General features: G+C 55.9%; 1 protein-coding gene and 1 long non-coding RNA gene across 3 annotated transcripts; one reads left to right on the forward strand and one right to left on the reverse strand.

Annotated features, from left to right (window-relative positions):
* Nucleotides 1–5,584: 5,584 nt before the first annotated feature.
* On the forward strand, nucleotides 5,585–15,298 carry Mgat4b (alpha-1,3-mannosyl-glycoprotein 4-beta-N-acetylglucosaminyltransferase B). Its single transcript, XM_028855004.2, has 15 exons — nucleotides 5,585–5,978; nucleotides 10,863–11,048; nucleotides 11,149–11,289; nucleotides 11,378–11,511; nucleotides 11,925–11,971; nucleotides 12,247–12,360; nucleotides 12,551–12,626; nucleotides 12,769–12,883; nucleotides 13,155–13,285; nucleotides 13,472–13,579; nucleotides 13,660–13,853; nucleotides 14,251–14,329; nucleotides 14,410–14,497; nucleotides 14,578–14,690; nucleotides 14,780–15,298. The coding sequence occupies exons 1-15, from the start codon at nucleotides 5,882–5,884 to the stop codon at nucleotides 14,801–14,803; spliced, it is 1,647 nt and encodes a 548-aa protein (XP_028710837.1). The 5' UTR covers nucleotides 5,585–5,881; the 3' UTR covers nucleotides 14,804–15,298.
* LOC114681493 lies at nucleotides 7,105–10,856 on the reverse strand. 2 transcript variants are annotated; one of them, XR_005090513.1, is made up of 3 exons: nucleotides 9,301–10,856; nucleotides 8,847–8,896; nucleotides 7,105–7,338 (listed from the first exon to the last, which is right to left on the reverse strand). It is a non-coding gene; the product is annotated as an uncharacterized LOC114681493 (long non-coding RNA). The 2 variants fall into 2 exon arrangements; XR_005090512.1 differs by having other exon boundaries at nucleotides 8,847–10,856.
* Nucleotides 15,299–15,791: the final 493 nt, after the last annotated feature.

The following is a 15,791-nucleotide window of genomic DNA, read 5'->3' on the forward strand; positions in this document are numbered from 1 at the left end:
GACTCATAAATTCTTCTGTAAGAACGCCCCTTTGAGTGTGCCTGGTTATCTCTGGCGTTGAGACACTGAGATGGAATCATTTTCTGGTTAATTCCAGCAGCGAGCACTCTGGGAGGTTATGCTTTGAGGCACATGAAGGAGCTTAGGTGAAAGCCTCTTCTCAGCTGTGCTTGGCCTTTAATTCCAGCACTTGGGGAGCCAGCTCTCTATCTGTACTGGTGGGGAAGGGGGCACTGTCTCTTTCAGATTCATTTGTATATGCTGAGGACAATTTCTCTGAGACCCCGCCTCCTCTCCCCAGGGTCTTCCATTAAACCCACTTTCCCTGGGATGCCCTCTGCCCTTCCAGGCATGACTACCTTCCCCCATCATAACCTTGCCAAGCTCGATGAACCTTGCCTCTCCAGCCCTGGGCAAGGTAGACAGGTTCTGGCAGGGCAGTGGCCAGATCAACATCAAAGCATTCATGTTGTGTTTTTTTGTTTGATTCATTTTTGTTTCTAGAGACAACCTTTACTCTGTAGGCCAGATGGCATGGTACTCACTATACAATCCAACTAGAAGTAATTCTTCTGCCTCAGCCACCCAGGTGCTGGGATTATGGGCCTATGCCACCATTTACAAAATGTTTTACTTACTCCTTGTTATTTATTTATTTATTATGTATACAGTGTTCTGTCTGCATATACACCTGCAGGTCAGAAGAGGGCACCAGATTCATTACAGATGTTGTGGCCACATATGGTGCTGGAATTGAACTCATGACCTCTGGAAGAACAGCCAGTGCTCTTAACCTCTGAGCCATCTCTCCAGCCCCATTTTACTCCTTGTTTTTAAATGTATTGGAGTGTTTTGCTTGCACGAATGTATGTATGCATCCAATGTGAGTGCAGTGCTCTCAGAGGCCAGAAGAGAGAGACTAATTCCCTTGTGAACTGTTGTGGGTGTTGGGAATCAAACCCTTTTCTTCTGAACTATTGGGGCTGGGGAGATGGTCCAGTGGTTAAGAGCTCTGACTGTTCTTCTAGAGGTCCTGGGTTCAAGTCTTAGCTCCCACATGGCATCTCACAACTGTCTATACTCCAAGATCTAACACCCTCACACAGATATACATGCAGACAAAATACCAATACCCATGCAAATAAAACAAATACATTTCTTAAAAAAAAATAATTGAACAATTAGCTGGACTCTTTTTTTTTTCTTTTAATGCCGAATGCCATTTATTGAAGGAGGGAGAAGGTCTTAAATACAGGCTTACAGCACAATGGGAGAACCCTGGAGGTTAGAAGTTCGATACTGATGTTTTACAATCTTGCATCTAAGCTGTTAACCCCATTATGCAGGATACACAGACAAGGAACTTCCCTTAAGCATTCAGGAGGGAATTTAGGGAATTAGCATAGGGAGGATATCAAGGTCAAGGTCAGCAAGTAAGGCAACAGTTACCCAAAAGGGGGGCCAGGGCCCTACAGATCCCCCTTTTATTAATAAATGAGCTTCTGACTTAGGTTGTGTGGGACGTCAGCAAGTCACCTTACCCGTCATGGAGACACCTGCCCAGGCCACACAGGCGCTCTGTCTTAGGTTGGTGAGTGCCCCTGAGCATTACCTGTCTCTGAATACTCATTATCATACAGGCTCAATTGTGTATGAGCTGTAGAGTTAACTGCTGCCAAAGATCTCAAAGTGGCCCTTGGCTTGCAATCTGTGTGTTCGACACAGAAAAGACCAACAGAGGTCCTATCTCACCCATAGCCAGTAGGCTAAAGGCAGCTGAGCCATTCCCTTCCTTAAAGGGCCATACTGTATGTTGGAGTCCTCGTAAGATAGTATCCCAAAAGCAAGTGGAACTTGAGTTTATAAATTTATAACTTTCAAAGCCAATCGAAATGTATATAACTATTGAATTAAATTTATCATGCCCAATAGAATGAAAGATTAACTAACTGTGGTAGCTACTTTTGCTGCCAGGGTCTCCACTGTGCTAGCTGTAGTAACCAATTATGAAATGGTAATCCCAGAAACAGTAGCAGCGGTGGTTGCCACTCTGCCTCTGCCTCTGCCTCTTGAGTGCTGGGATTAAAGGCATATACTACCACCGACCAGCCCCAAGATTCTTAACTTGTAAGATCTAGAGGCAGGACTAATATCAGAAATATCAAGTTACTACCATGAATGTATCTGTTCTTTTGAAGTGTCTGCCACACCTCTAGTTGAAATGGATGAAAATCCCTAGTGATTTCTGTTGTGACAGTCACATAGACTGGGAAATCTCCAGGCTGCCTCACAGTTGAAGGACACATCAAGGCTATGTGAAAACATGCATGGATTTCATACTCCTCTCCGCTCTATTCCTGCCCCCCTCCCCCAAGGCTGAGCTCCTAGACCACCTCAAAGGTTGTCCCAGAACAATGGCTGAGAGCTGTGATCGGAACAGCTGAGTGTCATTCAGGCTTTTAATCCCAGCCCTGGTCTGAACAGTGAGTTCCAGGCCAGCCAGTGTTACCCCAAATCTGTGAGACCCCAAATCTGACAAAAAAATTCTTCAAGGGGATGGCTCTATCTTCACTGTGTGAAAAGTGAGGAGGACACAGGAAGAGACACCCACAGCTAGGGTTTGAAAAGGAAAGCAGGCTCCATTTTCCTGAGTCCTTAAGACCTGGAGCTGAGCCTCAGGTGAAGGCGCGTCACCAGCTGCAAGATAACACCAAGAGCCAGGAAATGTCTGGAGGGACTTGGGGTGGCAAGCAGGCCCAGATTAATTAATTACTACAAAGGCACAAGACAGTGGAAAATAGGACACTTGCCTGGCAACCACAGCCCCATTTTAAAAGGAGAAGCCTGCAGGTAGATAGGCTGCTTGAGGTCCTAACCCTGAGACATCGGCTCTACGTGATACCATGGTCCTGCTCCCACATATCAGGAGTCTTCATGGGCTTCTCCTCATTCCTGCTCCCCTACTCCAAGGCAGTCATGGGATGGAGGAGGAGCTCAAAGGTGGTCACTGATGAAGGCGACCCTAGTTGGTTTTAACAATAGAAACCCGGAGTCAGACAGATGTCAAGGGTGAAAACTGAAACATCAGAGCAGCCAGTCACTAGAGAGTTCTTAACTCTACGAAATCTCAGACTGAATGGGCCTTCTGTCTCTACAAATCCTCAGACTGGATGGGTGTCCGAGGTCCTGTCTCCACTCTGCCTTATACTCCTGTCTCCATCTCCCTAGTGCTGGGATTAAGGTGTGAACCACCACCACCACCACCACCACCACCGCCCGGCTCTGTTTCTCTTCTAGACTGATTCACTTTGGTGCAGCCCAGGGTGGCCTTGAACTCCTGATCTTCCTGTTTTCTCTTCCCAAGAGCTGGGATTAAAGGTGTGTGCCACCACGGCCTGGCCTCTATGGTTAACTAGTGGCTAGCTCTGCCCTCTGATGTCCAGGCAAGCTTTGTCAGAAAATATCATACAACACACTGACAGCCCATCTCCTTCACATCCACTGGTTTAATAATTGTAGCATTTTCCTCAAATCATCCCACTTTAAAAACATAAATACACTTTTTTTGTTTAGTTGATATTGGCAGTGAATGCTAACCACTGAGCTACATCTCCAGCTCTGATATACTTTTGTTGCTTGATTTTTAGATTTGTATGCGTGTGCACGCACACACACACGCACGCACACGTGCATTCTCATGTACATGCGCAAGCGACTGTGAGCGCTCTAGTGCTTGTGCACATACTTATGGAGCTTGGGGGCTTCAAGGTGTCTGATCCCCATAGAGCTGGAGTTACAGGAAGTTGTGAGCCACCTGATACAGCTGCAGGGCACCTAACTCAGGTCCTCTGGAAGAGCAAGCAGTCAGGACTTTTAACTTTAACTGCTGATCCATCTCTCCAACCTTACTGTTTGTTTTGGGGATAGTTGCGTTGTATAACGCTACTTAGAATTGTGAATTTTCTATGTATATCCAGCTGGTCTCAAGCCTTTGTTTTGTTTTGTTTTTTGTTTTTTGGGCCTGGAACTCACAGAGCTCCACCTGCCTCCGATGCCCAAGTGCTGGGATTAGAGGTGTGTACCACGCTATACTGGCTGCACCATTTTTTGTTGTTTTGTTTTTTTAAACAAAATTAAGACTTTATATGACTAAATGAAAACCTGCTATTCTTTGCAACACAGATAAGACTCCTATGGAAATACAGACAAACCAGAATAGTTTCCTTCAGAAGACTCCAACAAGATCAGGTGTGGAAATAAGGCTGTAACCTGCTCTAAGTCCCTCCAAACTGTAAAACTGTCTTTCCAGCTGTGCCTCCTGACCACCTGACCCCAGCACCACCCCCAAGGTTTCACTATGCAGTCCTGGCTGACCTCCTGGGTGTGGGACAGTGCACTGTGCATATATATCATCATCACCGCAGCCTCTACTTTCTTGAGACCACCCCCCACCTCCTCCTGCAATCCGGGTGCTTGATCACGCCCAAGCGCCACCCTCCCGAGCAGCCCCCCCGGGGGGCATACACACACATATATATATATGTGTGTGGGTGGGTGGGTGGCACTTGCTGCCACAGCTAGTATGCAGAGATCAGAGAACAAACTACAGGAATCATTTCACTCCTTCCACCCTGTGGATCCTGAGGAATGGAACCCGAGTGGTCAGACTTGGTAGCAATCATCACGCGGGTCCTGCGTAGCTCCATTTTACAAAGTAGCATTTGGTTCCATTTTGAATGCCGGTGAGGCCCAATCAGGGAAGCAGACACGGCGCTACCAAAATGCATGCCCAGAAGCTGCCCTGGCCCAGCCAGTCCTTTCATGTGTGTCCAGTTCCTGGTTCAGCAGAGCCCTGGGGGGAGTCTGTAATGAGTCCTTATATGAAAGTGCAAGATAAGACCAGCAATAAAGGCTGAGGCGGCTGCTGTAATAAAGGCTGAGCCAGAGCCCGTTGTCACCCTGCAGACCTGGTGCCCCTCTAAACTGCAGGTCGCCCACAGCACCCCTGGCACCTCCGGGAAGCTAGCCGGCTGGGCTCTGGAGGACTGTTACTCCTGAGAGCGGCCCATTGTCCTTGTTCCATGGAGTAGGAGCGCCTCCCCCGTCACAGCATACCATCCGAGGCGCAGCAGAGAATGTCCTAGGAAGGCAGAACTGGTGGGCGCAGGAGAGGGCAGGGGACACTCTTGGCCGCGCCTGTCAGCTAGAGATAACCTCAGCCCGGCCACTCGGGTCCCCTCCCAAGCCTAGACCCTCTCGGTCGGGAGGAGGGCTTGAGGTCTGGGCGTTGGGGAGTTGCCGATGGGATCTTCTTGAAAGCAGACTTGTGGGGCTGGCATCTCCGCAGTCTGTCCCTGCTGCACAGTGGCTGACCTTCACTCATCGCTACCGTAGCCTCGACTTTCCTGAGACTAGACCACCTCTCCCTCAGGGTGCGCTCTTCCATGCGAGCGCCGCCGAGCTTCCCGAGCTTGGCCCACCGGGATCCCGGGCGCTGGCCTCCCACCCCGCCCCCTCGCGGTGCTCCCAGCGGCAGCGGGTGATGCGGCCCCTTTAAATCCCGGCCGCCCCGCCCTTCGCCGTCGACTCGGCGGCGGTCCCGGATCCAGCCGGGCCGCGGCTCTTGCCGCCTTGCCCAACCCTGCCTGGCCCCGGCCCAGCCTCCGACCGAGGCCGCTAGCGCCGCGCGCCGCGGAGGAGCAGCCCGTCCGGCCCCCGCCCGTCCCTCTTCCCGCCCAGACCGCCGCCGCCTCTTCCGGGCCCGCAGCTCCCCCGCGCTCCGGGCCGGGGCCCCCGCCGCCTCCCGGCCCCCGCGCCCCGGCCCCGGTCCCCCGGGCCATGCGGCCTCGGCCCCGCCGGCGCCCGCCGCGCATCGGGGGAGATGAGGCTCCGCAATGGCACCTTCCTGACGCTGCTGCTCTTCTGCCTGTGCGCCTTCCTGTCGCTCTCCTGGTACGCGGCGCTCAGCGGCCAGAAAGGTGAGCCCCCCTCCCCGTCGCCGCCCGCGCAGGCCCGCACCCGGTGCACCTGAGCCCCTCCCATCCTCGCCCCCACTTGTTTGCTGCTGCCCGAACGAAATCCCCCGGTCCGACCGGGCCGAGGAGGGCGAGCGGGGACCAGTTCCCCCGTTCTCTCCGTGTGGCACTCAGGACTGGCCTCTCTGCCTGCGGTTAGCCCATGCCAGGGGCGGGCGCTCCCACTGGCAAGTTAAAGACAGACCTACCGAGTTACCACATAGAGGGGCAGAGACACAAGGTCACAGAGGCAGCTGTGATCAGGTGGACCCAGAGAACCCACCGCAGGCTCTTGGACAAGAGCAGGCGCAGTGTGGTTGAGGCAGGTGAGGCGCTACAGCCAAGGCATCCATCCTCCTGCCTCATCCACTTCTGTGCCCTGCTGCAGCCTTGCCCCTGTGAGTGCTGCTCCCTGGAGGCCTACAGCTTTCTCCATGGCACCGGGCCCCAGGACTCCTCAGGAGGGCCTCCTGATCAGCTAGCCCAGGAGCCCTGATACGTGATCATCTTGTGGGGTTCCCTTGGCCCACCTCTGCTCCCTGGTGCACCTTTGAAGCTTGGGCAGGCTGGCCAGCCCTCTCGGGAGCAGAGGGGTACAGGCCCTGGCACTGTCAGGGAGTTCTGAGCTAGCTTGAGTGGTTTGAGCTGATCGACCGGGAACTGAGGATCGCAGAGGCCATGATCCACCCAGCCTGAACACAGGAGGCTCTTGGAAAAGCTGCTTCCTTCCTTCCTGCCTTCTGGTCTTCCTGTCATGTCAGGCTGAGGCAAGTTAGCCCTCTCCCTCCCTCAGACAGGCTTTCCGTTGTTGCCCAAGGTGATGCTAAATGAGTCTGGGGAAAGAGGCATGGGCAAAGTCCAACTCACGCCACCAGGATCCTGCCAGCCCCGGCCAGCCCAGCCTTCTCTAAGACTTGTCCTGTGCTGGTGGAGGCCTGAACTGGCCTTGAGAGAATCACAAGCCAGGAACTCTGAGGAGAGATTCCCCAGAGCCTGACACAGAGAGAGTGTGGTCAGGGCAGAGGCTGTGGGATGGGACGAGCTATCAGGAAAGGATATGGCCGAGGTGGAGTTCTCTGGAGGTAGGGTATGTCACTCAGGAGGATACATTTTGAGCCCTTGGCAGAGTGGCCATGAAAGGCCATGGAGACTGTAGTGGAGCCATGTCTGAAGAACTCGGACCGGGTTGTCCCGTTGTGGGTAGGGCCTTTGTGTCTCATCCTCAGTTAGGCAATGTGTGCTTCCTACAACCGTCACATGTCCCCATCTGATGTCAAGACACCTCCTGAGGGAGTCACCACTCTGAGACTGGCACTCTGGGGACCTGGGGAGCAAGAGAGCCAGAGAAGGGTGGGGCTCAGGTGCAGAGTTCTTCTTCCTGAGGGACAGCAAGCCCAGGAGCCTGTTCCATGGAGAGGGCGGTGACTGGGCCAGCCCTGTCCAGGGGCTGTTCCTGTTTCCAAGGGTGTCCAGCCAGGCCAGGTGTCTGGAAGTCAGGAATCTGGGCCGTGAACCCTGTCTCCCTGCAGACGACTCTAGCAAGCTCACAGTGGAGCCATACTCAGTCAGTCAGCCACTAGATCAGAGCTGGCTTCCAGTTTGCAGAGGATATAGCGCTCAGGAGAGGGTCCAGTACTTCAGGGGAAGGCAGAAGAAACCGGAAGGGAGGATGTAGGCAGAGAGCCAGAGAGGGAGGAAACGGCAGGAGCAGGGGTCACCCTAGAAGCCCGGGTTAAGAGTGGGAAGGACTCAAGACTTGGCCAGATGCACCCAGGGTTCAGGACCCAGGTTCAAATGCAGCCTTGGCTCTATCTGTTGAAGCAGCCAGACACGCAGGAATCAAACTGTAGCCTCAGCCCAGCGGCTGCTGAGCTTCCACCTGAGGAGAGGCAGAGCTGCAGATCCTCCTCAGTGCCCAGGCTCGCCCTCTCACTGGACCAGATAGCAACGATGGACCCTTCATCTCCTAGAGTCCTCGGAGGCTGCCAAGCCTGGAGACAGTGGACACCTGCCACTCTCCACCTCTGCCCCTACCTTCTTGCAGGTTCATAGCAGACCTTTGGCTAGGCTTGGCATCCTCCTGTGGCCTATTTCCCCTTCTCTGCACAGTGTACAAAGTTTGTGCCCCAGCCTGGCTCTGAAATCTGTTTCCTCTGCCAAGATATTGTGGTTTGTGGGCCTCGGGACATATTTAATTACCCTGCTAGCAGAGCATCGCGGGTCCTACAGCTAGTATCGTCTATTATGGTATGACCACTGCTGCTGTCCACCCCCGGGCCAGCTCCATCCTGCTTCCCTGGGCTAGGAAAGTGTGGACGGGAGCCAGGGTCCTCTGCTTCCCAGGAAGCCCTGTCCTGACCTGCTCCACACACCCGGAGAGACCAAAGACTCCCCAGGCCCCCATCACCAATCTCCCTCACTACCCAGCCTACGAAAGGTGTGGGGTGCCAGGGTGATCTAGTCAAGCCCCTCATTTTAAGAACAACCCATAGGGAGGCAATCACACAGCTTCAGTTTCTGGATTTAAAGGGTACAAGGACAGAGGGGAACCCCCCCCCCAGTCAGTAGACCTGGGAATAGATCACCAGGCTCTTACAGGAAGCAACTCCAGGCAGAACAGGGCCAGAAAAGTATGGAGGGCCACTAAAGGAAAGGTCCTGTGGAGTTCAGAGAAATGAGGCTGGTGTGTGGACAGCAGCCAGGCCCAGGAACCCAAGGGGCCCATTACTTGCTGGTAAACAGTTGAAGAAGGGAGGCCAGGATAGGGATCCAGCTGTGCCCGGGCCTCGCTGATCAGGGAGGTTCAGGGAAGGGCCACCCACCATGACCTACCTGAGGGAGTCACATAGGAGAGCTTGGCTTACTTCCAGAGCAGAGTAGGTCTGGTGGAAGGAAGCGCACACAAGTGTCACAGATCACTATTGCTTCCCCTGTCCCCTTCCACGGCCCCACTCAGGGCTGCTTGGGACACCTGCCAGTGGCACAGGCTGCCCCTGAGCTCCACTATGAGGGGAAGGCAGGGGCTTCCCTTCCAGGCTGAGGGAGGCACCTGTCTGTCTAGGCCACTGTGAACCACCACCCTGGCTGTCTCTGCGCAGGCCTGGGCACCTCTAACCCTCCGCCCTGGCTGTTGTTGGTATAGCCCAGTGCTGGGAGGGTGAGATTGGGGGTGGGCTCCTCAGTGTTCAAGGGTCAGGTTTCCAGGGTAACCTGGCCCCTGCGCCCAGCTCTGAGTCTCGCAGCTCCTGTAACTTGACTCCCTCTTCCTCCCCCTTCGGGGCTGTACCTAAGCCTGGGTGTGGCCTGGGACTTTAGCCCTGGGTAAGACAGGGCATAATACTGGGTGTTGGGTGGGGGGGTGGGGGGTCCTCGGGTAAGGGATGCCTCACAGAATCCACTTGACTCTTCTGTCTCCCAGCCTCTCCCTTTTCCTCCGCGTCACTCAAGTAGCACATAGGTCTCTGCCCTGGTTGAGGAGGAAGCAGTGTGTCCTGAAATGGCTCCCTTGCCTGGAACCTCACCTTTGGTTTACAGGCTCCAGGGGTGACTCACCCCTCCCCCCTTCTGGGGCTGTCTGCCCACCAAGTATTTGATGCCTGGAGATGGGGTGGGATTTGGAAAGGCTTCCTAGACTCAGAGAAGGCCTTGAAGGCTAGGCCAGATGATGTGGGACAGAAGAAATGGCCTGTGCAGAAGCTGACAAAGGAGCGGGGGGTGTGTGTGATAACAAATAAAGAGGTCAAAAGGCAGCCAGACAAAGGCCTTGAGTGCCCAGGCTGGCAGGAGCTGCTGGCCCCTAGCCAGGAAGATGCTGCTGATCCCTCTTGCTGTTGATCCCTGCCAGACCTTTGGGGCCAGGTGTTTCTCACCCTGGGGACTCCCCTCCACCCTCAGGCAGCTCCCCTCAGAGTCCCAGTCACCCCCACACCCCTCCTATCGGGGTCCAGCGGCTGCCAGCCCTGGAGTAGAGCTGAGGGTCAGACCGTTCTCCTCGGATGGCACGCAGACCCTTCTAGGTGGCCCAGGCCTAGCACGCAGGTCATCTGTGTTGGGGCTCCTGCTGTGGACTGCTTGAGCAACCCCGGGCTAGTCAGCTTCATCTGTTGATCTGAACGTGGGGGTGGCCTGGGCTCTGGGTGGGTGTGAGGTGGAAAGAACCCAGAGAGTGAACAATTTAGGGACAACCATGCGTGAAGAGCAGCCTGCCGCCACCACACTCACACCACACACACACCCTGCAGGAACACACAGCCACAGGGCCTGTGCCCAGCTAGGCTCAGACCTCAGGGCTAGAGTCTGGGGAGGCTGGCTGCATGGAGCCTTAAGGATGGGGTTGTCCCTCATCTCAGCTTTGAAGGGAAGGCAGGAGAGAGGCAGAAGGCTGGGCCTTAGGAGCTCCTTAGGAAGGGCTGTGTCCTTGTGCCCTGAATGGGACTCTGGGTATCTGACTCCCAGCAAGGGGTACAGTCTGCAAAAGCAAGAGGGGACTTTGGGAGCCCGTGGGTGGGGAGGGTTCAGTCTGAGGCTGTTCCAGCCTGTGCTTAGGACTACCCTCTAGGACTGGGAGGTGGTCATACCATCTTCCTACCTTGGATACATTAAAGGATGAGATAACTGGGTGCAGAGAGTACTGACCGCTAATCCTCCTGCTGGGGGCTTTTCAACCCCAGGGTGAGCATCTGTCACTTCATCAACTGGTATGTGCCCCATAGTTGTGGTGTGGCCGGCACACCTTTACAGGTGTGCAGTTGCACAGATGTTCAGTGATGCCATGCTGTGGGACTGGGTCCGCAGGAAGCTTGTTCCCTGATGTCAGCCTGTGTGTGTCACCCCCCTGCTCCCCACCAGGTGACGTGGTGGACATTTACCAGCGCGAGTTTCTGGCACTGAGAGACCGTTTGCACGCGGCCGAGCAGGAGAGCCTGAAGCGCTCCAAGGAGCTAAACCTGGTGCTGGACGAGATCAAGAGGGCAGTGTCCGAGAGGCAGGCACTGCGGGACGGAGAGGGCAATCGCACTTGGGGCCGCCTAACGGGTGAGCTCCTGCGGGATCGGGTGGATGGGGGGGGGTCTGCAAGAGCCCGGCCGTTTTCAGGCCCAGCAAAATCTGACCCGCCCCTTTCCCACCCACCCAGAGGATCCGAGACTGAAGCCGTGGAACGTCTCGCACAGGCACGTGCTTCATCTGCCCACCGTCTTCCACCATCTGCCGCACCTGCTGGCCAAGGAGAGCAGTCTGCAGCCCGCAGTGCGGGTGGGCCAGGGTCGCACCGGAGGTATGGGCGTGGCCCGGGAGGGGCGAGAGGCGGGCAGAGAGGCTGTCCCCGGAGCCCTGTCCAGTGTCACCCCTCCGCGCCCCTGCAGTGTCCGTGGTGATGGGCATTCCAAGCGTGAGGCGCGAGGTGCACTCGTACCTGACGGACACATTGCACTCGCTCATCTCGGAGCTGAGCCCGCAGGAGAAGGAAGACTCGGTCATCGTGGTGCTGATCGCCGAGGCGAGTGGCCCGGGGCCTGGGGATACAGGAACACTCCACCCAAAAAAGAGAAATACAGACAGAACGGCGTGGGGGCGGGGCGGGAGGACGGGGACACCATCAGAATTGCAGTCGTTAGTTTCATTCACAAATGGATCAAGACAAAAAGTTAAAAAGAAAGCTGAATCTTTGCGCCCCCTTGTGGAGACACTGGTTATCTGGTTCCCTTCGCCCCACATCTCTGGCCCGGGACTCAGTATCTCAAAAGGCTCTTTTCTGAGGTAACTGTGACCACAGCCAGGCTCAGTCCCCCATCTCTCAAGACAGGAAGTCACTCCTATATATGGGGACGTCTGAAGCTCCCACTCCTGCTTCTCCCCCTTCCAGACCAGTTGGGGTGGTAGCTGAGCTAAGTGTACGTGGTCTTTCCACAGACTGACCCACAGTACACCTCGGCGGTGACAGAGAACATCAAGGCCTTGTGAGTATCGGCAACCAGGAAAGGTTGCTGGAGGGAGGGCGGCCGGATGCCTGCCTCCCCTCAGGAGATCTGGCTTGTGTGGGGAGGGGCTTCCCTTCTCTGTTAAAAGGGAAAGTGTGTGAGGGCCCTCGCCTTTCTGGAGCCCCAGTGCCTCAGGAGGTTAGTGGAGGAGGAGGTTTGCTTAGTGAGCTTTCTGGGCCAGGCAGGGTCTGGAGAGCTTCCGGCCTTCTTAGGCCCCTGGAGATTGCATACCCACTGAACCTTCCCCCACCTAGGTTCCCCACAGAGATCCATTCTGGGCTCCTGGAAGTCATCTCCCCTTCCCCTCACTTCTACCCTGACTTCTCCCGCCTTCGAGAGTCCTTTGGGGACCCCAAGGAGAGAGTCAGGTACTTATGCTCGGGGCTCCCAGCAGTCTGTTGGTGCGAGGCCACTGTCAATGTCTCTTTGGAGGACCCTGTCTGGTGGGTGGGGAGTGGGCGGGGGGGGGGTGTCCTAGCTGCCTCAGGGGCTTCTCTGTGGTAGTCCACTGGAGGTGGAGTTGTCTCTGCTCCTGAAGCACCTGCCCCTGGCCCATAGGTGGAGGACCAAACAGAACCTCGATTACTGCTTCCTCATGATGTACGCGCAGTCCAAAGGCATCTACTATGTGCAGGTAGGCCAGAAGCTTTTCTCCTGCCCACCTGAACCCTGTTTGACCTTGCCTACTCGGCACATGGCCACACTTGGGGGAGGGACCCCACTTCTGCCCCGTGTCAATCCTGAGTCCCGGCCCCTTACTGTCCCCCCCTGTGCAGCTGGAGGATGACATCATAGCCAAGCCCAGCTACTTGAGCACTATGAAGAACTTTGCCCTCCAGCAGCCCTCCGAGGACTGGATGATCCTGGAGTTCTCCCAGCTGGGCTTCATTGGTAGGCCACCCCCCCCACCCCCGAGCTGGTCCCGCTAACCGGATGACAGCCCTTCAGTCCTGCCTCTGTCCCTCCATCTACCATCTCTCAGCCCCCAGTACCTTGCCAGTGAGCCTTTGTGGAAGTGCCCTTTGTATGAGGATGTCCCAGGGTCCCCAGCCCTGCCCGAAGTCTTCCCACAAGGTTGGCTGTGAGACGCTCCACATTGGCCCCCACTGCGATGAAGAAGTGCTTTCCACTCAGAGCCCCTTGTCCTGACTCCTACCCTCAGGGAAGATGTTCAAGTCACTGGATCTGAGCCTGATTGTAGAGTTCATCCTCATGTTCTACCGAGACAAGCCCATCGACTGGCTTCTGGACCACATCCTGTGGGTCAAAGTCTGCAACCCTGAGAAGGATGCGGTGAGCAGGGGGTACTTGGAACCAGCGCAGACGCTGCCAGCTCACGCTGCGTCCCTGGCTGTGCCTCGGTGGCCAGGAGAGGACAGACACTGCTGGCTGAGGAAATCCCCTGGGTATCCCGAGGAAAGGCCCCATCCGTGGGGTCCGGACTGAGCGGAAACCTAAGGTGTCACTCTCGGTTCACAGAAACATTGTGACCGGCAGAAGGCCAACCTTCGGATCCGCTTCAAGCCGTCCCTCTTCCAGCATGTGGGCACTCACTCCTCACTGGCGGGCAAGATCCAGAAACTGAAGGTGGGTGTGCCACAGAGTCGGGACAGAGCAGTGGAGACAGGACTGGAGGATGGTCCTGATGCCTGCTGCTTCCTCTCCAGGATAAAGATTTTGGAAAGCACGCCCTACGGAAGGAGCATGTCAACCCTCCAGCGGAGGTGAGCACAAGCCTCAAGACGTACCAGCATTTCACCCTGGAGAAGGCCTACCTGCGAGAGGATTTCTTCTGGGCCTTCACACCTGCCGCAGGAGACTTCATCCGCTTCCGCTTCTTCCAGCCGCTGCGCCTTGAGCGGTCAGTGCTCCCTGGGAAAGGGGACAGGGTGAACACCAGCTAGAGGCCTTGACGGCGTGTGTCTCTGGGTCTTTAGGGACCCCTTCTACCATCCCTGAGGGCATTATCTGCCCCCATCACCAACTAGCCCCACCCTGGCTCAGTTTCCTTATTGAAAAGCACTACCCATAATAGTTCTGACTACCTTGTGAGGACCAAGGCAGGCGGACCTTTAAAGACTCAGTGATAGCCATCACCACGGCCTCAGGGTAAGGCCCATGGGCTGTCCAGGATGGTGCCAAACCTCCCCCAGCACCTGGAGGCCCCTGATAGTTTCTGGCCCAGGCATGGCCTCTCTGCTGGGCCTGGGCAGTACCTCACCTTTACCACAGCTCACCAGCCTGCTTGGCGCCTGTAGGTTCTTCTTCCGCAGCGGGAACATCGAGCACCCAGAAGATAAGCTCTTCAACACTTCTGTGGAGGTGTTGCCCTTTGACGTGAGTATGGCGGGTACGGGGTGAGAGCCGAGGCTGCCCCCTTCTGGCCAGACACTCCAACCCTGCCGCTTTGCCCCCAGAACCCCCAGTCAGAGAAGGAGGCCCTTCAGGAGGGCCGCTCAGCCACTCTCCGGTACCCTAGGAGCCCTGATGGTTACCTCCAGATCGGTGAGTAGGGCAGGGCCTGTGTGGGCTGGGCCTTTGGGTGTGGCTTTTGATTTTTACCTCTAGGTACTGCCCTCCCACAGGCTCCTTCTATAAGGGTGTAGCCGAAGGGGAAGTGGATCCTGCCTTTGGGCCCCTGGAAGCACTGCGCCTCTCCATCCAGACGGACTCCCCAGTGTGGGTCATCTTGAGTGAGGTGAGATCGGCTGGGCACAGGGATGGGACGAGCCTCGAGGCCATCAGAAGCCCCAAGGCACCTGCTCATCCTGAGCCTGACTCTTGCAGATCTTTCTGAAAAAGGCCGACTAAATGGAAGGCTTCCAAGGGTGCTCCGTGGCCGGCTCTGGAGCCCACGGTTCCAAGGGTGTTGCTGCTGCTGCTGCTGCCGCCGCCGCCGCCGCCGCCCCAAAGGACCAGGCATATCCACCGCACCCGAAGGGTTCTGCCTGGAAGGCGGCTCGGGCTGGCCTGGGGTCCACCGCTGGCCCGGAGGCCCCAGAAGCTGGTGCTGCGCCGGGCCGCTGGAGGAGGCAAGCGGCCCCCACACTGTGCCTGAGGGCCGGCCTGCTGCCGCCCAAAAAGAACCGAACGAACCGTACCGTTTGCCCCTGGCCAGTCGGCTTGAGCCAGGCCATTTTAGAAGAGCTTTTTCTTGGGTGCCCGCTGTGTGGGGCGCGAACACTGGAATGCATACACTACTTTATGTGCTGTGTTTTTTATTCTTGGATACATTTGATTTTTTCACGTAAGTTCGCATATACTTATATAAGAGCGTGACTTGTAATAAAGGGTTAATGAAGTGTATGCCTCATAGGTGCATGTTCTGGCCAGGCACTTGCATGTCTGCCTGTCTGTATCCCCATGGGTTCCCCAAACTTGCTGATGGCGGGGGACTGGGAGAGCTCACCTATGCTGGGAGACTCTCATCCAGTGCTGGCTGGCTACTTGGTGAAGGTGACTTTGACCTCTGTCGTGCCAGGGAGTCCCAAACCCTGAAGTGTCCCAGTGCAGTGCTGGCGTACCTCAACACGGCCTCATTCCTTCCCACTGAGCAGGAAGGTCTTGGCCACTCAGTCAGTAACTGGGGGTTTCATGCACCCAGAGTTGTGCCTACCTATTCTATAGGAATCCCCTTCCAAAGTTCTCATGTCATCTTGGGCTGGCGTCACATTACCCACCCCAACTATTGTAAAGACCTGAATCCCTGAGTGCCTCAGTTGGGGGAGGTGTTGCCAACTTGTCTGTTGGTTCCCCCCCCCACACACACACCTACACACATGTTCCCCAGTATCTTTCT

Source organism: Peromyscus leucopus, chromosome 8b (genome assembly GCF_004664715.2).
Source record: "Peromyscus leucopus breed LL Stock chromosome 8b, UCI_PerLeu_2.1, whole genome shotgun sequence".
Lineage (NCBI taxonomy): Eukaryota > Metazoa > Chordata > Mammalia > Rodentia > Cricetidae > Peromyscus > Peromyscus leucopus.